Here is a 23,491-nt window from a genome sequence, read left to right as displayed (position 1 = left end):
TTGAAACTAAAGGGTCCCCAGCACACCCCCTGATGTCCCACTGAAGACCCACAAATCTTAGGAGCCTTTCTTCTTTGGGAAACTAGAGTTCTGGCCCTAAGCCCCCTCCTCCCTCAGACCCAGGAGTTCCGGGCCCCCAACTGCTTACCTATCTGCTGAGGCTTTGGCAAGTTCAGGTTGTCCATGACCTTGACAAACTCCTCACAGCTGAGGGTGAGCCGCGGGTTCAAAGTCCGCTCCTCCTCTACAGTGGACACTGTGAGCCCTAGTGGCCAAGGGAGGGGAGGGACGTCAACCCGGCAAGTGCCTGGGGCCTCCTAGGACTACATTTCCCAGAAGGCTTAGGGTGCATCTCGGGGCTGGGACTCACAGGCTCTTCCCAGAATGTCGTGGAGATCGCTGGCTCGCCTCCATTGGCACTCTGGGAAATGTAGTTTCCCACATTCCTAAGCTCTGTAAGGAAGTCCCTGGAATACACATACCCTTGGGAATTCTAGTCTTGTTTCTCCATCCACACTCAGCATACCTAAACACTTGATCTTTTCGGCCAGTGAAATTTCTGGGAATTGTAGCCCCCATGCCCACAAAGACTACAGCAGTTTGGTACTCCCTCCCCTTCAAATGTGAAGTTATGTACGTCCCACACCTCCTCAAGGAAGCCCTCACCGCGGTAATCATGAGCAGGGTAGATCAGACAGTCTCCTGGAAGCGTGAAGATCTTTTCATGGACCGAGTGGTACAAAGTCTTAGCACAGCCTGGGGAGGGAAAACTCAGTGGTGAGTAATCAACAAGACAGAAGCTTTCTAGACCCTTCCCTCAAGAAAAGGGTGGGAGGATGAAATCACAGTAGCTAGAGTCTCTCCCTCATCTTCAGCCAGTACCCCTTTGTCTAGGCACAGAAAGAGAGGGAAGGGGCGTTCTGAGCTGATGGAATAGCATATGTAAAGAATTGGGGAATGGTAAGAAATTCACTATAGCAGTAAATAAGGCTGGGATGAGATCCTGAAGTACCAAGGAGTTGTGCCCTCAGCCTGGGGATGCCAAGAAAGGGTTCTGGGCAGGGAGGCTGGACTAGAAGGTAAGAAACTGAAGACCTGAGGCCACAGAGGGAAATCTTTTTTAAAAAAAAATATCCATAGGGGTACCCAGCTGGCTCAGTTGGTGGCACACACACCTCTGATCTCAGGGTCATAAGTTAGAGTCCCACAATGGGTGTAGAGGTTACTTTAAAAAATATATAATCTGGGATCCCTGGGTGGCGCAGCGGTTTAGCGCCTGCCTTTGGCCCAGGGCGCGATCCTGGAGACCCCGGGATCGAATCCCACGTCGTGCTCCCGGTGCATGGAGCCTGCTTCTCCCTCTGCCTGTGTCTCTGCCTCTCTCTCTCTCTCTCTCTCTCTCTCTCTCTGTGACTATCATAAATAAATAAAAATTTAAAAAATATATATATATAATCTTGGGGGACACCTGAGTGGCTCAGGGGTTGAGCATCTGCTTTCAGCTCCGGCGCGATCTCGGGACCTGGGATCGAGTTCCACATCGGGCTCCCCACAGGGAGCCTGGTTCTCCCTCTGCTTATGTCTCTGCCTCTCTCTGTCTCTCATGAATAAATAAAATCTCTTAAAAAAATAAAAATGAAAAATATAGTCTTTAAAAAATAATAGGGATCCCTGGGTGGCGCAGCGGTTTAGCACCTGCCTTTGGCCCAGGGCGCGATCCTGGAGACCCGGGATCGAATCCCACGTCAGGCTCCCGGTGCATGGAGCCTGCTTCTCCTTCTGCCTATGTCTCTGCCTCTCTCTCTCTGTGTGACTATCATAAATAAATGAAAAAAAAATTAAAAAATAATAGCTTTTAAAAAATAAAAATAAAAACCTATACTAAAATTAGAATGACACAGAGATTAGCATGGCCCCTGCACAAGGATGACATGCAAATTCATGAAGAATTCCACATGAAAATAAATAAATTTTTAATAAAATTTAAAAAATATATGCCTACAAATTCACTGACATTTTTCTGTTGAAAATGTGACACCTCTCCTCCTGACAGTGGTCTGGACTAAGTGGCTTGCAACTAATAAATAGGATATTGCAGAAATGACAGAGTTTTGGGGCACCTGGATGGCTCAGTGGTTGAGTGTCTGCCTTTGGCTCAGGTCATGATCCTGGGGTTCTGGGATCGAGTTCCACATTGGGCTCCCTGCAGGGAATCTGCTTCTCCCTCTGCCTGTGTCTCTGCCTTTCTCTCTGTGTCTCTCATGAATAAATAATTATTTTTTAAAAAAGGAATGACAGCGTTTGGTTTCTAGACTAGGTCATTAAAAAAAAATTAGTCTTGTCTGTGTTGTTCTGAACATTCCCTCTGGGAGAACCCAGCTGCCATGTCATGAAGACAAAATAGCCTCATGGGGAGTCCATGTGGTGAGGAACTGAAGCCTCTTACCAACAATCAGAGCCAGCTTGCCAGCTATGTGAGTGAGGGGCCTTGGAAGCAGACTCTCAGACCCCAGTCAAACCTTCAGATGACCACAGCCCAGGCTTTCATGTGACTACACCCCCATGAGAGACACTAAGCCAGAACCTCCCAGCTAGGCTGCTCCCAGAGTCCTGACTGTCAGAAACTATGTGAGATAATGTTAATCATTGTCTTAAGTCATTAAGTTCTGGGGTGATTTGTTTCAGAGCCATAGATAACTAATCCACCCTTGCATCTAACTGTCCCCCAACAAGGTAAACTGCTGAATCTGTCTGGCAATAGCTAACCCTTGAATCTAATTCTCCTTCACTCCAGCAGCTGAACTTCTTCCATCTAATCCTAACTCCCTAAAAATCTAATGTCCATTCATTCATTCTTGCAACAGATACTTAAAACCCTGGCACACACATAACTGTACTAAGATCTCAGGTTAGGGGAATGGGCCTGTGACCTTGCTGGAAGTCCGTCCGCCCACACCCTCGGATGAGCAGGGCATCTCCAGTGAAGGCCATGCTGTGATCATTCAGAACAAAGGTGACACAGCCTGGGGTGTGGCCGGGGCTGGCCCGGGTCTCCAAGGCCTGGTGGGGAAGGAGAATACAGACAGTTACCAATAAGCCAGGGGCTCTGGCCTCACAGTGAAACTGTCCCCAGAAGTCCCCATCCTACCCCAGGATCACATCTAGCTAACATAGTTTTTTTGTTGTTATTGTTAAAAAATTAAGTTCGATTCCCAGACTCAAACCACACACCAGGATAAACTCCCAGTAAATTAAACATTTAAAGCAAGAAAATAAAACCATAAAACTGTGACAACAACAAAAATACAAATGAATATATGATCTCTGGTTAGGGAAGAACATTCAAATGTGATCCCGAAAGTTGCAAATCATTACAAAAAAGATCAGTGGTTTGACTTTAAATAAATCTGAAGTTTCTGAACGCAACAACACCGGAAACAAAATTGAAAGGGAACCAACAAGCCAGCAAAATATATTTATAACATATACACCACATGGTGGTCACTATACTTCATATACAAACAGATCTTCAAATCAATAAGAAAAAGATAAGATAAAACCTTTATATAAGATAAAAACATATAAGAATATAATCTTATACATGTATAAGGAAATATATGTATATAATCTTTATATATATATATATATATATATATATATATATATATATATAATCTTGAAGTAGGAAAGGTTTTTATAAGCATGATATTAAATTCAGAAGACATAAGGATAAGCAGTGGCAGAGATGACCACATAGTTTAACTTTATTATAGAAAAGAACAAAACAAGAGTTAAAAGAAAAAAAAAAAAAAAACTCAGGGGCACCTGGGAAGCTCATTCAGCTCAGGTCCTAGATGTCCAGGGATTAAGCCTCTATCTGGGCTCCTTGCTCAGGGAGGAGTCGCTTCTCTCTCTCCCTATGCCCCTCTCCCCTGCTTGTGCTCTCTCATGCACTCTCTCTCAAATAAATAAATAAAATCTTAAAAAAAGGACAAAAAACTCAGAGACAGTATTAGCACGTATAAGAAAGTATTATAAAGTATGAAAAACCATCATATATAAACAGCTCCTAAGCATCAATAAGAACTCCCAAAAGAAAAATGCACGAAAGAAAAAAACCAGGAAGAGGAAGTAAATAGTCAAAAAAACATCTGAAACGTCTGCTCTCCTTTTTAGGGATAAAAAGAGAGAGATTTAAATTTAAAACCCTTATTTTTCACCTATCTGATTGGCAGCTGTCAGAGTTGCTCAGTGTGTTTGCTGCAAGCCCTTACATTTCCTGGGATGTGGGTAAGATTCACTGTACCCATTGTAGGGGGCAAGTTTGCAGGGTTTACCAAGAACCCAAATGCAGACTCTTTCTGACCCCTCAAAACTTCTGCTAACATTCTGTAGTTAAGAACTTCTGACACATGGGCAAAAATGCCTATCCAGGAAATCCTCATTATCTAAATCCCTACACTCAGTTTAGGCAAGCAATTGTCAGGAAAAAAAAAAAAATTGTTATCCTCAGCTCTAACAACCACTTATAAGATTAGTTCCCACTCACACAGCACTCCTCCCACTAATTAGCATCCTGGTCCAGGTCAGTCATCTGCTGATTATAGAAGGACACTAGGTGCAGATCCTGTGTCCACACCCAGCATCCATTCTGCTCTTCCTCACTCATGGGTCTCCAGTTTGGTTCAGGACATCAGTGTGCACCTCCCCTTCCCACTTTATCTGGTTCTAGACAAAGGTGTGATGGCCGCAGCTACAGCAACCACCTTGCAACCATGAAAAAGAATCCCCCAAATGAAAATGCTGCCAAATCAAAGAGAAGGACTGCCTTCCTCCAGAGTCCCTGTTACAAGAAAAAATTGAACTTCCAATTATTTAAGCCACTATATGGATTTTTTTAGTTGCTTTCAGTCAGACACCTTTAACTCATACACAATAGGATATATGTGCAATGCAAAACAAATGCAAAGCAAAATCACAGATCTTGCAAAATCTGGGAAAAATCACAACCCTACCTACCCAAATCAACATAACCTTTTGGTGGTAGAGGGATGATCTTTCATTATTTTGTCTGTTTTCATATTCTCTGAATTTTTTTAAGCAAAAAAGCATAGGTGTCTTTTGAACTAAACATTGTGGATGGATATTCAAGAGTCAAATTCAAAATAGTTAATCACAGTTGTAGTGATGGATATTGACCAATCAGAAAAACATCAGCTATAAACAACCAGTACAGTTAGACAGTATATATATGGCATATATGGTACAGTTAAAGTATACATATGGTATATGTAATTGTGTATGTGTATAAATTAGACAAAAATTTAAAGATTATTTGTTTGTTTGTTTGTTTGTTTGTTTGAGATAATGTGAGAGAAAGGAGAGGGGAGAAGCAGACTCCCCAGTAAGCAGGGAACCTGACACGGGACTCCATCCCAGGGCCCTCGGATCATGACTTGAGCTGAAGGCAGATGCTTTACTGACTGAGCCACCCAGGCACCCTATATTGGACCAAATTTTAATATCAATTGAACAATATCCTGCTTGCCACATGGATCAAGATTCCCTAGGCCCTTGGTGACTGAGTCTGTGTGGCAAGTGGCTTTGCTGAGGATCTGTTTATCTGACCTTTCCCTTCTCTGGAATATCTAGACTCTATCCCCTGCTATGTACCTCCCACAGTCCTGCCCATATTGGGCCTCATCTTCTCCGGCTAGGACCAACCACCAGCCTCCCCCCCTGGCCTTCCAGCCTCCATCCATCTCCCACATGGCCCTGAGGCGGGTTTCTACTGCCCAGATTCAAACTTGCTCCTCTCTGCTCAAGACCCATCCTTGGCTCCTGCTGTCCCCAGGGCAGAGTTCTGGCTCTCAACTTGACTTCTGAAATGCTGCTGTTCTGGTATCTTCCCAGCCCAATGTCTAATAACATCTTCTTTCCTTTCCTCAACACACCAAGCTACTCTGAAACTCAGGGTCACTACCAGAAAGCATCAGGTTTTTCCATACCTTTTGGCCCAAGCAATTCTCTCTGCTAGGTACAACCCTACCCTCTCCCATCAGTCAGGCCTACTCCTTCCCAAGAGCCCTGACATTGACTGACCCTTTCTCCTGTGCCAGGCTCTCTTCTAAGTCTCGACATGACTGAACTCATCCAGTCCTCGCACATCATTATGGGGTAGGTACCATTCCACAGATGAAGAAACTGAAGCACAGCATGAGAATAAGAGTGAGCAAACTATATGTGAAAATATGGATGGATGTCACAGATAAAACAAAAGTAGAATAAAGCATGCTAGACACAGAAGAGCAGAGAAGTGTGGGATGGAACAGAATGGAGTGGTGTGGAGAGAAATGCAATGAAGTGGGAAATCTCAGGGTGCCTAGTACCCAGTAAGGGGAAGTGGTATTTCATGAAGTGGAGCTTTCAGTTATGAATCCAGGTGTAAGATATCTATCTCTTGGTGAGAGTGCATGGACTAGTAATTAAGAACAGCCTCAGGGGAGTGCCTGGGGCGGGGGAGCTCAGGGGTTGACTCGCCGCCTTTGGCTCAGGTCGAGGCTGCGGTCTTGGGATCAAGTCCCATGTCAGACTCCCTACAGGGAGCCTGCTTCTCCCTCGGCCTATGTCTCTCACGAATAAATAAATAAAGTCAAAAAAAAAAAAAAAAAAACAGCCTCTGGAGCCAGGTGACATGGGTTCTAAATTTGGCTCTGCTATTTATTACTAGTTGTGTGGCTCTGGACAAGTCACTTCACCTCTCTGTCTCTGAGCTTCTCTGCTCCCTTGTAAAATGAGGATAATAACTGTCCCCACCTCGTAGGACTATTATAAACATTAAGTTGCTTTGTATATGTAAAGCTTAAAAAATGCCTGGCACACAATAATCACTATATAATCAAAGTAACATAATAATGATGTTTTGAAGTTTATAAAAAAAAAAAAAACACTGATCTAGTGGAACCACAAGGCTTCCTGGGTTAAAATCCACACTCAGAGGGGCACTTGGGTGGCATAGTCAGTAGGTATTCAACTCTTGGTTTTGGCTCAGGTCATGATCTCATGGGTCATGGGATGGAGCCCGTTGTAGGGCTCCACTCAGAGTCTGCTTAGAACTTTCTCTCCTTCTCCCTCTGCCCCACCCCCCAATTCTTTCTCTCTCTCTCTCTCTCTCTCAAATAAACAAATACATCTTTTAAAAAAATTCCAACTGGGCCACTCTTTCAGTGTCATTTCCGGACAAGTCACTTTTCCTCTCTATACCTCCTTCTTTTTTTTTTATTTTTATTTTTATTTTTTTTAATTTTTATTTATTTATGATAGTCACAGAGAGAGAGAGAGAGAGAGAGGCAGAGACACAGGCAGAGGGAGAAGCAGGCTCCATGCACCGAGAGCCCGATGTGGGATTCGATCCCGGGTCTCCAGGATCCCGCCCTGGGCCAAAGGCAGGCGCTAACTCGCTGCGCCACCCAGGGATCCCTCTATACCTCCTTCTTTGTAAAATGGGAAAAATATTTATTTTTTTTGGAAAAATATTTCTGATTCCACTATGTGGTTATGAAAGTTTAATGAGATCTGTTTGTCAGAGAAGACACAGTGGAGGCCCCAGGGGCAGACTCAGCCAGAGAAATGTTTTGTTTGGCCCACCCGGGATTTATGAGAAAGCTGAATTTATAGTCTACCATTAAAAAGTGGAAGATTTCTAAAAAATGTGTATTTGAAGCTTCTATTAAAAAAGAAAAAAAGGCTTGAAAAGGGGAGAGTCCAAGATGGTGGAGGAGTAGGAGACCTCAGTTTCGTCTGGTCCCAGAAGCTCAGCTAGATAGCTATGAAATCATCCTGAGCACCTGCGAACTCAGGAGATCTAAGAAAAGAATAGCTGTGACGCTGCAAATAGAAAAGCGAGCACTTTCTGTAAGGTAGGAGGTGTGGAGAAGTGAATCCAAGGTGATACATGAGGAGATAAATCATGGGGAGGAGAAGCCTCCATCAGCTGGCTGCCAGAAAGGGATAGAGCAGCAGAGTGCAAAATCAGAACGTTTAGAAGTCTGCTCAGGTGAGGGACCTGCCTGCCTGAAAGGGGTTTAGGCCACGAAGCAGGGGTGAATCCTAGGTGAGCCAGTGTGGTCTCAGGATCCTCGGGTCACAGGAAGACCAGGGGAGTCGGAGGGCAGCAGAGTTCCTAGGCATCAGAGCAGGGAAACCAGCTGCAATCAGTGAGCCCAGGAGAGGGCATTCAGCTCCCAGTGGCCATAAACCCCAAACCGGGGCTGAGGCAGTGTGATCATTCTCTGAGCAGTGGCCAGAACCAGTGAGACCCCTCCTTCCTCCACAGGGAGAAGCATGAGAGCTGAGGAGTCTGCAAGGTTTGAGGACTCCAAACGTGGGTCCCAGACCTGAGATAGAAAGGCTTGGACACAGGCTGAGTGAGCTCGGAGTGCAGTGGGAACCAGGGAGACAGGAGCGATGGACTGCTTCTCCCTGGGGGTGCAATGAGGAGTAGGGCCCCACACTTTGGGCTCCCAGGCTGGAGACTGGGAGGCTGCTATTGTCACTCTCATCCTCTAAAGTGGAGGTGAAAGTCTTCAGGGAACAAAAGTCATATAGAGCAATCCAGCCTGGCCCCCTGGCAAGGGCTGTCCCCCCTCAGGTGGGGGACACTTGAGAATCAACACAGCAGGCCCCTCCTCCAGAAGATCGGCAGGCACATCCAGCCAAGACCAAGTCTCTGATCACTGACAACTGCAAAACTCCAGTGCTAGGCAATATAGTATATAGAATTCAGTTTTTTCTTCCACGATTCTTTAGCCCTTCCTTTTTAAGTTTTTTCTCTTTCCTTTTTCAACCAATTTCTTATTTTAGCAACTTTTTAAAAACTTTTCTAATTTCCATGTTTATAGTTACATTCTATCGTCTCTTTGTATTTAGTTTTATTTTTGTATATGTATAAGTTTTTCTTTCTTTGCAATTTTGGGGTGCAGTTTCTTCTAACAGACCAAAATACACCTGGAATCTAGTGTGTGTCTCTGTTCTCTTCATTTGTCTGATCATATTTGCTTTTCTTTTTTTTCTTTTTTTTTGTTTTATTAAAGGCTTTTTAAATTTTCACCTTTACATTCTATCCTTTCAATGTATTTAATTTTATCTTTGTACATGTATGTTTTCCTTTCCTTAGAACTTTGAGATGTAGTTTCTTCTAACAAGCTGACCAAAACACACTCAGGATATAGTGTATTGCTATGTTCTGTTCACCTGTCTATTTATATTCCTTTTTTTTTTTGTCTTTTAGTTTTCATTTTTACAGTTAAACTCTATCCTTTCATTGTATTTAATTCTTTGTACATACATAAGTTTTTTTTCTTTCTTTTTCTTTCTAAGATATTATTTATTTATTCATAAGAGACACAGAAAGAGAGAGGCAGAGACACAGGCAGAGGGAGAAGCAAGCTCCATGCAGGGAGCCTGATGGTGGGACTCGATCCCAGGACTCCAGGATCACACCCTGAGCCAAAGGCAGACGCTCAACCACTGCCACCCAGGCATCCGAAGTTTTTCTTTTGTTATAATTTTGGAATCTAGTTTTCTAACAAATGGACACAGGATCCGGTATATTGCTCTATTCTATTTATCTGTCTGGTTATATTCTCTTTTAAAAAAAAAATTTTCCAGTTTTGGGAAAATCTCTTCTGATTTGTTTAGTGTGTATTTCTCTGGGGTTGTTGTTGCCATTTTAGTATTTTGTTTTCTCATTCAGCCCTTCTTCTCTGGACAGAATGACAAGATGGAAAAACCTCAAAAAAGAGAAGAAGAGGCAGTACTGACTGCTAGAGACCTAATAATCAGTATGGACATAATTAAGATACCAGAACAATAGTTCAGAATAATGATTATAAAGATACTATCTGGGCTTGAAACATACATAGAAGACACTAGAGAATCCCTTTCTAGAGAAATAAAAGAACTAAAATCTAATCAAGTCAAAATCTAAAAGGCTATTAATGAGATGCAATCAAAAACAGAGGCTCTAACTGCTCGGATAAATGAGGCAGAACAGAGAATTAGTGATATAGAAGACAAAATGATGGAGAATAAAGAAGCTGAGAAAAAGAGAGATAAACACTACTTAATCAAAAGGGGAGAATTTGAGAGATAAGTGATACTGTAAAGCAAAACAATATTAGAATAATTGGGATTCCAGAAGAAGAGGAAAGAGAGAGAGAGGCAGCAAGTACACCGGAGCAAATTATAGTGGAGAACTTCCCCAATCTGTGGAAGGAAACAGGCATCCAAGTCTAGGAGGCACAGAGAATCAGTAAAATCTCGCTCAAAATCAATAAAAATAGGTCAACACCCTAATATAGAATAATGAAACTAGCAAATCTCAGAGACGAGAAAATCCTGAAAGCAGCTCAGGACAAGGGGTAACCTCTTGGTAACCTACAAGAGTGGAAACATTAGGCTGGCACTGACCTATCCCCAGAGACCTGGCAGGCCAGAAATATTCAGGGTGCTAAGTGAGAAAAATATGCAGCCAAGAATACTTTATCCAGCAAGGATACATTAGGCTGGCACAAACCTATCCACAGAGACCTGGCAGGCCAGAAATATTCAGGTGCTAAGTGAGAAAAATATGCAGCCAAGAATACTTTATCCAGTAAGGATGGCATTCAAAATAGAAGGAGAGAGAATAAAGCTTCCAGGACAAACAGAAACTGAAAGCAGACCTACAAGAAATATTAAAAAGGGGTCCTCAAAGCAAAGAGAGAGCCCAAAAGTAGCATAGACCAGAAAGCAACAGAGACAATGTACAGTAATGGTGACTTTACAGGTAATAAAATGGCACTAAATTCATATCTATTAATAGTTACTCAGAATGCAAATGGGCCAATTGCCTCAATCAGAAGACACAAGGTATCAGATTGGATAAAAAAGCAAGATCCAACCATATGCCATCTGGAGGAGACTCAGTTTAGACCCAAAGACACCTCCAGATTTAAAGTGAGGGGGTGAGAAACCACTTATCATGTTAATTGACATCAAAAGAAAGCTAGGTTGGCAATCCTTGTATCAGACAAATTGGATTTTAAAACCAAAGACTATAATAAGAGATGAGGAAGGACAGAATATCATAATTAAGGGGTCTATCCAACAAGAAGATCTAACAATTTTAAATATCTATGCCCCTAATATGGGAGCAGCCATTTATATAAGCCAGTTAATAACCAAATTAAAGAAATACATTGATAATAATACAATAATAGTAGGGGACTTTAACACCCACTCACTGCAATGGACAGATAATTTAAGGTGAAGATCAACAAGGAAACAAGGGCTTTGAATGACACACTGGACCAGATGGACTTCACCAATATATTCAGAACATTCCATCTAAAGCAACAGAATACATATTCTTCTCGAATGCACATGGAGCCTTCTCTAGAATAGATCGCATACTGGGTCACAAATAGGTCTCAACTGGTACCAAAAGACTGAAATTATTCCCTGCATATTTTTGGACTACAATGCTTTGAAACTGGAACTCAGTCACAAGAGGAAATCTGGAAAGAACTCAAATACATGGAGGCTAAAGAGCATTCTACTAAAGAATGAATTGGTCAACCAGAAAACTAAGGAAGAATTTAAAAATTCATGGAAACTTGCTTCTCCCTCTGCCTGTGTCTCTGTCTCTCTCTCTCTCATTCTCTCTCTCTGTGTGTGTCTCTAATGAATAAATAAATAAAATATTTTTTAAAAATTCATGGATACAAAGGAAAATGAAAACACAACTGTTTAAAACCTTTGGGATGCAGCAAAGATGGTCCTAAGAGGGAAGTACATTTCAATACAAGCCTTTCTCAAGAAACAAGAAGGATCACAAAAACACAACCTGACCTTACTCCTAAAGGAGTTGGAGAAAGAATAGCAAACAAAGCCTAAACCCAGCAGGAGAAGAGAAACAATAATGATCAGAGCCGAAATCAATGAAAAAGAAACCAACAGAGCAATAGAACAGATCAATGAAACTAAGAGCTGGCTCTTCAAAAAAATTAATAAGATTGATAAACCCATGGCCAGACTTATTAAAAAGAAAAGAGAAAGGACTCAAATATATAAAATCATGAATGAAAGAGGAAAGGTCACGATCAACACTGAAGAAATACAAACAATTGTAAGGACATATTATAAGCAACTATATGCCAACAAATTAGGCAATCTGGAAGAAATGGATGCATTCCTAGAGATGTATAAACTACCAAAACGGAAACAGGAAGAAATAGAAAACCTAAACAGACCAGACCCATAACCAGCAAGGAAACTGAAGCAGTAATAAAAAATCCCCCAACAAAAAGAGTCCAGGGCTGGATGGCTTCCCAGGGGAGTTCCGCCAGATATTTAAAGAAGAATTCCTCTGAAGTTGTTTCAAAAAATAGAAATGGAAGGAAAGGGATCCCTGGGTGGCGCAGCGGTTTGGCGCCTGCCTTTGGCCCAGGGCGCGATCCTGGAGACCGGGGATCGAATCCCACGTCAGGCTCCCGGTGCGTGGAGCCTGCTTCTCCCTCTGCCTGTGTCTCTGCCTCTCTCTCTCTCTCTCTCTCTCTCTCTCTCTCTGTGGGACTATTATAAATAAATAAAAATTAAAAAAAAAAAAAAAGAAAAGAAATGGAAGGAAAACTTCCAAACTCGTTCTATGAGGCCAGCATTACCTGGATCCCACAACCAGGCAAAGATCCCATCAAATGAGATAATCACAGACCAATATCCCTGATGAACATGTATGCCACAATTCTCACCAAGATACTAGCCAATAGGACCCAACAGTGCATTAAAAGGATTATTCACCACGACCAAGTGGGATTTATTCCTGGGCTGCAAGCGTGGTTCAGCATTCACAAATCAATCAGTGGGATACATACATTAATAAAAGAAAGGATAAGAACCATACAATCCTCTCAAAGATGCAGAAAAAGTATTTGACAAAGTACAGCATCCTTTCTTGATTAAAACTCTTCACAGTGTAGGGATAGAGAGAACATACCTAATATCATAAAAACCATCTATAAAAAGCCCACAGCAAATATTATTCTCAATGGGGAAAAACTGAGAGTTTTCCCCCTAAGGTCCGGTCCATGACAGGGATGCCCGCTCCCATCACTGTTGTTCAGCACAGTACAAGAATTCCTAGCCTCAGCAATCAGACAACAAAAAGAAATAAAAGGCATCCAAATTGGCAAAGAAGAAGTCAAACTGTCACTCTTTGCAGATGACATGATACTGTATATAGAAAACCCAATAGACTCCACCCCCAAATTGCTAGAACTCATACAGGTATTCAGCCAAGTGACAGGATATAAAGTCAATGCACAGAAATCAGTTGCATCTCTATACACTATAAATGATACTGAAGAAAGAGAAAGTAAGGAGTCAATCCCATTTGCAATTGCACCCCAAACCATAAGATACTTTGGAATAAATCTAACCAAAGAGGCAAAGGATCTGTACTCAGAAAACTATGGAACACTCATGAAAGAAATTGAGGAAGACACAAAGAAATGGAAAACATTCCATTCTCATGGACTAGAAGAACAGATATTGTTAAAATGTCTATGCTACCTAGACCAATCTATACATTCAGTGCAATCTCTATCAAAATACCATCAACTTATTTCACAGAGTTGGGGCAAATAATTCTAAAATTGGTATGGAACCAAAAAGGACCTCAAATAGCCAAAAGAATGTTGAAAAAGAAAATCAAACCTGGAGGCATCACAATTTCAGACTTCAAGCTGTACTACACAGCTGTGATCATCAAGACAGTATGGTACTGACACAAAAATAGACACAGAAATCAGTGGAACAGAATAGACTACACAGAAATGGACCCTCAAATCTATGGTCAACTAACCTTCAACAAAGCAAGAAAGAATATCCAATGGAAAAAAGTCAGTCTCTTCAACAAGCGGTGTTGGGAAAATTGGACAGCCACATGCAGAAGAACGAAACTGGACCTTTTCCTCACACGATACACAAAAACTAGACTCAAAATGAATGAAAGACCTAAGTGTGAGACAGGAATCCATCAAAATTCTAGAGGAGAACATAGGTTGCAACCTTTGTGACCTTGGCCGCAGCAACTTCTTACTAGACACGTCTCCAAAGGCAAAGATGAACTATTGGGACTTCATCAAGATAGGAAGCTTTTGTACAGCAAACAGTCAACAAAACCAAAAGACAACCAACAGAATGGGAGAAGATATTTGTAAATGACCTATCAGATAAAGGGCTAGTATCCAAGATCTATAAAGAACTTATTAAACTCAACACCCAAAGAACAGATAATCCAATCAAGAAATGGGCAGAAGACATGAACGAAGATTTCTCCAAAGACATACAAATGGCCAACAGACACATGAAAAAATGCTCCACATCACTTGACATCAGGGAAATACAAATTAAAACTATAATGAGTTACTACCCAACACCAGTGAGAATGGCTAAAATGAACAAGTTTAACAAGTCAGGGAATAACAGATGTTGGTGAGGATGCAGAGAAAGAGGAACCCTCTTGCACTTCTGGTGGGAATGAAACTGGTACAACCACTCTGGAAAAGTGTGGAGGTTCCTCAAGAAGTTACAAATAGAGCTTCCCTATGACCCAGCAACTGCACTACTGGGTATTTACCCCAAAGATACAGATGTAGTGAAATGATGGGACACCTGCACCCCAATGTTCATAGCAGCAGTGTCCACATGGGCCAAACTATGGAAAGAGCCCAGATATCCATCGATAGATGAATGGATAAAGAAGATATGGTGTATACACACACACACACACACACACACACACACTAGAATACTACTCAGTCATCATACAAATGAAATCTTGCCATTTGCAACAACGTGGATGCAACTAGAGGTTAATATGCTAAGTGAAATAAGTCAATCGGGGAAAGACAATTACCATATGATCTCACTCATGTGGAATTTAAGAAACAAAACAGAGGATCATAGGGGAAGAGAGGGAAAAATAAAACAAGATGAAATCAGAGGAAACAAACCATCAGAGACTCTTAATCATAGGAAACCAACAGGGTTGCTGGAAGGGAGGTGGATAGGGAAATGGAGTAACTGGGTGATGGACATTAAGTAGGGAGCATGATGTAATGAGCACTGGGTTATATAAGACTGATGAATCACTGACCTCTACCTCTAAAACCAGTAATACAATGTGTTAATTAACTGAATTTAAATTTAAAAATAAGTTATTTCAGGCAAATTGAACACCAATAAAAAATAAATTTATTATTAAAAAAATAAAATAAAAATAAAAAAATAAGTTATTTCAGTAAAAAAAAAAACCAATAGCACATTTATTCACTATACATCACTGTGAATAACATTCTTGTGAAAAATATTTTTTTCCAAAACTGCAACAAAAAGTAGTAAAAAAGAGTAGCACTTTTAATGTTTTTGCAAATCTCTATAATATCTGTTTAATAAAAGATATTTGGGTTCTCAAAAAATAAAAGGCTTCGCAGGGGACAGACTACATTCCTTTTTTTTTTTAAAGCTTATTTATTTAAGTAATCTCTACACCCAACATGAGGCTCAAGCCATGACCCCCAAGATCAAGAGTCCCACACTCCTCCAACTGAGCCAGCCAGGCACCCCGACAGACTACATTCCTTAAAAAAAAAAAAAAGAAAAGGATTTTATTTATTTATTCATGAGAGACACAGAGAGAGACAGAGAAATAGGCAGAGGGAGAAGCTGGTTCCCTGTGGGGACCCCAATGCAGAACTCGATCCCAGGACTCCAGGATCACGCCCTGGGCCGAAGGCAGGCGCTAAATCGCTGAGCCACCCAGGAATCCCCCAGACTACATTCCTAAACATGACTAATCAACTTGAATTGTGCAATGGGAAAAAAAAAATAATTGTATAGTGGGTGTCCCCTATAAACAGAACATGCACCCTAACATTTGCCACAGGCCCCACCACTCCCTGCTGCCTGCAGTGATATTTGATATTTACAATTTACTTCTTGTTGATAGCAAAGAGAAGAATACATTGAATGACACCATGAGGAAACAACCAGACACACCCAGAAGTGGAACATTCTACAAGACAACAGGGTGGAAACTTCAAAAGTCAATGTCAGGGCACAGAAAGGGTATGAAACCATTCTTGGGCAGCCCCGGTGGCGCAGCGGTTTGGCGCCGCCTGCGGCCCGGGGTGCGATCCTGGAGACCCGGGATCGAGTCCCACGTTGGGCTCCCTGCATGGAGCCTGCTTCTCCCTCTGCCTGTGTCTCTGCCTCTCTCTGAATAAATAAATAAATAAATCTTAAAAAAAAAAAAAGAAAAGAAACCATTCTTGATTTAGAGACTAAATAGAACAGCTGAATGGCATGCATGAACCTCGAGTGAGTTCTGGCTCTTAACCGCCATAAAAATGATTCCTGGGCACCTGGCACTATTTGAACTCAGACTGGATTTAAGAATTATTTCAGAAGTATCATGTATCTTCTGTGATGGAGATTTTGTAAAAGAATTGTTCTCAAAGTGCAGTTGAAGGAACCCTGAGGGCCTCCAAGGTGAAATCTATTTTCATGATAGTAGGAAGAGCCCTTCCCCCCTTCTTACTCTCATTCTTCAGTCAGGTCAGAGTTCAGGGGTGTTTTCCCGAAAGCCCCGTGACTGGTGATGATGTCATTGCTCTGACAGCTGATAGAGTACTTGGATATTCTTGTGTTTTAAAAAAGAAAGTCTCAGGATCCCTGGGTGGCTCAGCGGTTGGACGTCTGCCTTCGGCTCAGGGTGTGATCCTGGGGTCCCGGGATCGAGTCCCACGTCGGGCTCCCTGCATGGAGCCTGCTTCTCCCTCTGCCTGTGTCTCTGCCCCTCTCTCTCTCTATGTCTCTCATGAATAAATAAATAAAATCTAACACACACACCCAATAAAAACCAATGTCACCAACTGGTGAACTTTAGGCGAAGGGTACTAACTGTACTATTATTTCAATTCACTATAGGTATTAGAATATTAATAAAAGCTTATGGGGAAGCACCTAACATCTGGACCTCGGGCAGCCTCCATCATTCCTGAAACTAGTTGGATCATCTCAGCAGCAGAATATTCTACAGGGATTTTGTGCAGCCTGCCTAGCCCCACATTCTTCCAACAAATTCCTTTTCCCCTTCGTGGTGCTTCACATATGTGACACTGCTCAACAGCTCTCCCCTCACCTGTTTCCAGGTGCAGCGACGCCGTCTTCAATACCTCACAGCCACACCTGCACCCAAAGGGATCCGCGCAAGCTCCCCCGCCCTGCAGTTCCCACGGCCCACACTGCCCCCTGGTGGCAAGCAGGCTGGGGCCTTCTTTTCCATTTGGTCAAGTTCAAAAGCACCTAATCTTGGTATAAAACCCTGGGCCACTGTTTCTGTGCAATTTATACTCAAAAATCCCAAATGTCTTTTTTCCACTGAGGCTAAATACTCTGAACCTCCGTTGTCAGCCAAATCTTCCTTTCTTTTGGTGAAAGAAAACATTAGTTGTCCTAACGTTTACGGGACAGTATACTGATGTCTATGATTCAAAGGGGCATCAAAAAAATAAGATAGGTAACAGATGGATATGATGTTTGCTGTCAATTTTTTTCAACTTTTTGGGACTCCTGGGTGGTTCAGTGGTTGAGCATCTGCCTTTGGCTCAGGTAGTGATCCTGGGGTCCTGGGATCGAGTCCCACATCAGGGTCCCCACAGGGACCCTCCTTCTCCCTCTGCCTATGTCTCTGCCTCTCTCTGTGTGTCTCTCATGAATAAATAAATTAAATATTTAAAAAAATCTTTTTCAACTTTTCTGTATGCTTGAGATTTTTGATAAAATGTTGCAAGGGGGAAGATTTATTCCACATTTCAAATAATTAGTTCCAGGGGCACCTGGGTGGCTCAGTTGGTTAAGCAGCAGACTCTTTTTTTTAAGATTTTATTTCTTTATTTGACAGAGAGAGAGGGTAAGCACAAGTAGGGGGAGTGGCAGGCAGAGAGAGAGGGAGAAGCTGGCTCCCTGCAGAGCAGATCACAACCAGAGCCCAAGGCAGACAGTAGACGCTCAACCGACTGAGCCATGCAGGCGCCCCAAGCAGCTGACTCTTGATTTCCACTCAGGTCATGATATCAGGGTCCTGGGATCCAGCCCCACCCGCACCCCATCAGACTCCCTGCTCAGGGAGTCTGCTTGTCTCCCTCTCTCTCTGCCCCTCCCCCTATGCTCTCTCTTTCAAATAACCTTTTGGAAAAAATAATGAGTTCTAAATGGAAGGAAGCACTGAAATTCCCACCTAGACCACATGAGAATCATCTATGAGCTTTTATTTTATTTTTTGAAGATTTTCACTTTTAAGTAATCTCTACACCCAATGTGGGGCTTGAACTTACAACCTTGAGATCAAGAGCCACATGCTCCACTGACTGAGCCAGCCAGGGTCCCACCTGTGGGATTTTAAAATAGATTGATTCCCTGTGTATGCCCCAAACAATTAAATCAGAATCTCTAAAGTGGGATCTGGGGTTTCAGTATCTGGCAGCACTTTAAATTAACATATTCAACAGGCAAGACTAACTTTCCGAATCTGCCATCCCTCATGGGAACTAAAACGTTCAAATCTCATTGCTCATTAAAACAGAAAATTCATTCTACAATGAAACCATCCAAATTTGGCCCACTGTGAATGTAAAACACAACCAGCTAAAAAAAACTGGCAATTTCTACTAAAGTTAAGCAGAGGTCAGTCCTATGACTCAGAAAGTCCATTCCTTGGAATTGAGAGTAATGTCCACGAGGAGACTTGCATAAGAACCTTCATACCAGCATTGCTCACAATAGCCCAAAACTGGAATCAACCATCAAAAGGCAAATGGATAAATTTTCATAAATTCACATAAACAAATGCTCTTACAGCAGCATTATTCATGAATAGCCCCAAGCTGGAATCAACTATCACAAGGAGAATGGACAAAGTGTCATAAATTCACACAATAAAATGCTCTGCATCAGGGGTTGGCAAACTAAGGCTGGTACATCAAATTTGGTCTGTCGTCTGCTTTTGTATGGCCTGAGGGCTAAGAATGATTTTTACACTTTTTCAAAAATGGTTGAAAAAAAAAATCAAATGAGAATGGTATTTGGTAACACATGAGAATTACTGAAATTAAAATTTCAGAGGCCAGAACTAAAGTTTTATTGGAGCACAGCCATGCTTATTCATTTATGCATTGTCTATAACTGCTTTCACACCAACAGAGTTGAGTAGTTGCAACAGAGACCATATGGCCTGCAAAAGTGAAAATATTTACTGTCTGGTCCTTTACAGAATCCCTGCTATATAGCAACAGAAGGAAAGAACTACAACTATATACAACATTATGTGGAGAGAAAGAAGCCAGAACACAAAAGAGCACATGTTGTATGAGTCCTGTTTATAAGGTCCGGAACACATAGAACTAATCTATGATTAAATAAGTCAGAAGAGGGGCGCCTGGCTGGCTCAGTCGGTAGAGCATGTGACTCTTGATGCCAGGGTTGTGGGTTCAAGCCCCACAGTGGGCATGGAACCTACTTTAAAAAAAAAAAAGTTGCTAAGATTGCAAATATTAAAAGTTCTTATCATAAGGGGAAAAAAAGAAAACTTAAAAAATAAATGTCAGAAGACAGTTTCTTGATGGAGCTGTCAATGGTCAGGAAGAGGGACAAGGAAGCCCTTTTCGGGTGATGAGTATGCTCTGTATCTGGATCTCAGAGGCAAATACTCAAGTGTAAACATAGGTAAAAATTTACCTAGCTGCTCATGTACAATATGTGCACTTTCTATTACATAAAATGCATGTTAAAATGGAAATTTTTTAACTGGGGGGGAAGAAATGTGACCATTTCTAAAGGCTTATAAGGAACTCAGATGAGGGCAGCCCGGGTGGCACAGTGGTTTAGCGCCGCCTTCAGCCCAGGGTGTGATCCTGGGGATCCAGTCCCACGTGGGGCTCCCTGCATGGGGCCTGCTTCTCCCTCTGCCTGTGTCTCTGCCTTTGTGTGTGTGTATGTGTCTCTCATGAATAAATAAATAAAATCTTTAAAAAAAAAAGAACTCAAAAAAAAAAAAAAAAGAACTCAGATGAAAACCACACGAATACCGAATAATCATAAAGACAGATGCTAACACGTGTTGGCAAGGATGTGGAGAAACTGGGACTTTTTTTTTTTAAGATTTATTTACTTTAAGGGGGGAGGGGCAGAGGGAGAGAGAAAATCCTGAAGCCAATTCCCTGCTGAACACAATTCCTGGTTGAACGTAGGGCCTGATGCAGGGCTAGATCCCAGGACTCTGAGACCACAACTCAAGCCTAAATCAAGAGTTCACCACTTAACCTACTGAGCCACTCAGGTGCCTAGAAACTAGGACTTTCATATGCTGCCCTTGGAAACATAAAATGGTACAACCACTTTTGATAACAGTCGGTCAATTCCTCCAACTGTTTTTTTTTTTTTTAAGATTTTATTTATTTACTTGAAAGAGAGCTGAGCAAGGGGAAGGGCGGAGTGAGAAGCAGACTTCCTGCTGAGGAAGGAGCCCCACACAGGGCTTGGCCACAGGGCTCTGGGATCATGACCTGGGCCAAAGGCAGATGCTTAACCAACTGAGCCATCCAGAAGCCTCCTTCCAACTGTTTTTTAAGTAGGCTCCACATCCACCATGAACCCCAACATGGGGCTTGAACTCATGACCCTGAGATCAAGACTTGAGCTGAAATCAAGAGTCTGACACTTAACCAACTGAGCCACCCAGGCACCTCAGTTCCTCTAACTGATAGACATAGAATTATTATTGATCTAGCAACCCACCCACCCCCACACACATATATAAGAGAAATGCAAACAGACACACAAAAATTTGTACATGAATATTTATAGCAGCATTATTCATAATAGCCAAAAAATGGAAGCAATGGAAATGTCTATCAACCGATAGATGAATGCATGAATGAATAAGGTATATTCACACAATAGAATATTACTCAGCCATAGGAAGGCATGAAGCACTGACACACACTACAACATGGAGGAATTTTGAACTCTTATGATCAGGGACAAGCCAGTCACAAAACACCACATAATATATGATTCCATTTTTATTAAATGCCCAGAATAAACCCGTAGAGACAGAAAGTAGATTTGCTGTGGCCTAAGGCTGTTGGAGGGAGAGCGGAGGGGGCTAGGATGTCAGCTAGGAGCGTGGGGTTTCTTTTGGAAGCAACGAAAATATTCCAAAAATGATTGTGGGGTTGGATGGATGGGCTCAACTCTGAATATAATAAGTCACCGAATGGTACACTCCAAATGGATGAACCGGATGGCTTGTAAATGATATCATTTAAGTTGTTTGGAAAAAAAAAACAGACACTGAAGCTAAATCTACTACAACTAAACCCTTCGACATTCATTCCTTCAAAACATCACTTATTTGATCTAAACAAAGGACTTATCTTGACAGGAAACCCCAATCATTCTTCACTCTTCTAGGCCTTCTCAACTCAAGAAATGCTTGCTAGCACTTCACAATTACCCACGGTGTACAGAAGGGTACAATGCACTTTTTTACCGGCTTCCAGGAAAGAGCTTGAAATGAAGAGGCTGCAACCATTGTGGTTCAAACCCTCTGATCCCACATACAGCTCTCATCTCTAAAAGCTCTGACTCAGATAAACTGTCCCCAAATCCCCTAACCTAGAGGTCAAGTCTTACCCTATGTCACTTGCCCATTCTGTTCCCAAGTCAGCCAGACTCTGTAGCTTTAGCAAGTCCGATCAGAAAAAAAAAGCCTGGCTACCTGTTTCTCCTCCCTCTGAGGACAACTCCACCCCAGTGCCCTCTCCACCCCAATCTACTGCTCTGGGTTGAAATCCTGGCTAGAAACCTGCTGACCTTGCCTGTGACAAAGACAGGAGAGGAGATAGGAACCTTCAGAACCTTCCTGTGTGAGGCAACAGCTAGGGCTGAGGGTGAGGCAAGCGGGCACTAAAGGGAGAACATTTAAGGAGGCGCTGGCCCCAAGGTGCTGACCCTGCCCTTGCATGACCCTGAGAGTGAGCGCCTCCTTAAACGTTGTGCCCTAGGCGCCTGGCTCACCTCACCCTAGTCCTGGCCCTGGGCAACGAGATGCTCCTTCCTCGAACTGTGGCTCTAGAAGACAAAGCTGGGTCACTCCCTCAGCCCTGGCCTCAGAATTCTAGCCCTCAATCAACTTTTATGGAGATCCCAGGCCAAAGGAGCTGCCCCAAGGCTGTAGGAAACTACAAATGCTGTTGACTTAAGGGGCTTGGCCAGAGACACACCTGCCCAGAACCTCTTGCTCCAGTGCCCTACCTGGGTTTATGGTGCCCTCCTCCCAGACACAAACTCAGGGATCAGGAACCCAGGCCAGAGTTCCCTCCTACCCCAGGGCTTAGGGCCCCCCCACCCCCTGCCCCCAAGCCCCTCACTTCCCTTGAGTCCAAGAAGTCCAGGCCACCACCCTCTGGGGGGACCCCATCCAACTCACGAAGCGCCCGAAGTGGATGGAGTCTCCATCCTCGATGTGCAAGTCAGCCTGGGCCCCACTAAGGCGGGAGATGACAGACTGGCAGCCGGGAAGTAGGGACCGGAGCAGCCCTGAGCCCGTAATGTGGTCCGCATGGCAGTGGGTATTCACTGGGAGAGAGAGGAGGGCCAGGTCCAGGAGGGCCCCGGGCGGACGGAGGCTTCCCAGCCCCCTCCTCCCTCAGACCCAGGGGTTTGGCCTCCACACTGACCAGCATACAGCAGCCGCAGCCCCAGTTCCTTGACCAGCTGCGCATCCCGAGGCGCTGTCTCCAGAACCGGGTCGATCAGGATGGCCTCACGGGACTCTCTGTCACCCAAGAGGTACGTGTAGGTGCAGCTCTTGGGCTCAAACATCTGGGGAGGAGGCAGGTGGGACAGGTGAGAGGGCAGAACCAGATTTCAGCTCACGGGGGACCCAAGAGCCCAAGCCACGTAAAGATCCAGAAGCAGAAAACCCAGCCCCTTCTTTGCCCACCTGTGTCAGGAGTCTGCGGCCCCTGCACCTTACTCCCTCTGAAACAGTCCCCACTTTCACATACACCCCCCCAAATCAGGATCTCCAGCAACCTCTTCCGTAAGGGGAAGTCCTGCCCCAGGCCCAGGGGATCCCAGATCTCTCCCCTTTCAAGGACCCGGGAGTCCCGCCCCAGTCGCTGCCCGACGCCCGGCGCCCAGCGGTCCCGCGGTGGGCGCACCTGCCGTAGGAGGATGGGGACTCCAGAGCCGCTGCGCTGGCTGAGCTGCCGCCCGGCGACCCTCAGAGTAGCCCCCGCCATCGCGCCCGCGGCCGGGTGGGGACTGAGCGGAGTTCCGAGCGCCTCCCGAAGCCGGGTGCCCCCGGGCTGACCCGGGCGGG

The 23,491-nt window shown here is 43.4% G+C and overlaps 1 protein-coding gene, 1 long non-coding RNA gene and 1 other non-coding gene across 3 annotated transcripts in view; 2 read left to right on the top strand and 1 right to left on the bottom strand.

Annotated features, from left to right (window-relative positions):
- The window catches only part of LOC144284731 (uncharacterized), a 13,339-nt gene extending 3,326 nt beyond the window's left edge, over positions 1–10,013 (top strand). The window contains exons 2-3 of the long non-coding RNA XR_013353184.1: positions 6,120–6,177; positions 9,773–10,013. This is a non-coding gene — a long non-coding RNA (uncharacterized LOC144284731). The remainder of the gene's footprint in view (positions 1–6,119; positions 6,178–9,772) is intronic.
- Positions 1–23,491, bottom strand: part of ETHE1 (ETHE1 persulfide dioxygenase) — a 23,711-nt gene extending 220 nt beyond the window's left edge. Inside the window, exons 1-6 of the mRNA XM_077849631.1 lie at positions 23,331–23,491; positions 22,845–22,989; positions 22,595–22,743; positions 2,931–3,060; positions 667–756; positions 149–265 (exon numbers count right to left, since the gene is read on the bottom strand). Of these exons, the coding sequence (XP_077705757.1) occupies positions 149–265; positions 667–756; positions 2,931–3,060; positions 22,595–22,743; positions 22,845–22,989; positions 23,331–23,411 (712 nt within the window). The 5' untranslated portion in view covers positions 23,412–23,491. The remainder of the gene's footprint in view (positions 1–148; positions 266–666; positions 757–2,930; positions 3,061–22,594; positions 22,744–22,844; positions 22,990–23,330) is intronic.
- Positions 1,852–1,961, top strand: LOC144289298 (U6 spliceosomal RNA). Its single transcript, XR_013357263.1, has one exon. It is a non-coding gene; the product is annotated as a U6 spliceosomal RNA (small nuclear RNA).

The sequence above is a fragment of the Canis aureus genome, chromosome 1, assembly GCF_053574225.1.
Source record: "Canis aureus isolate CA01 chromosome 1, VMU_Caureus_v.1.0, whole genome shotgun sequence".
NCBI classification, from domain to species: Eukaryota; Metazoa; Chordata; class Mammalia; order Carnivora; family Canidae; genus Canis; species Canis aureus.
Note: the sequence above shows the minus strand (reverse complement) of the source record. Positions and strands in the feature narration are given on the sequence as shown.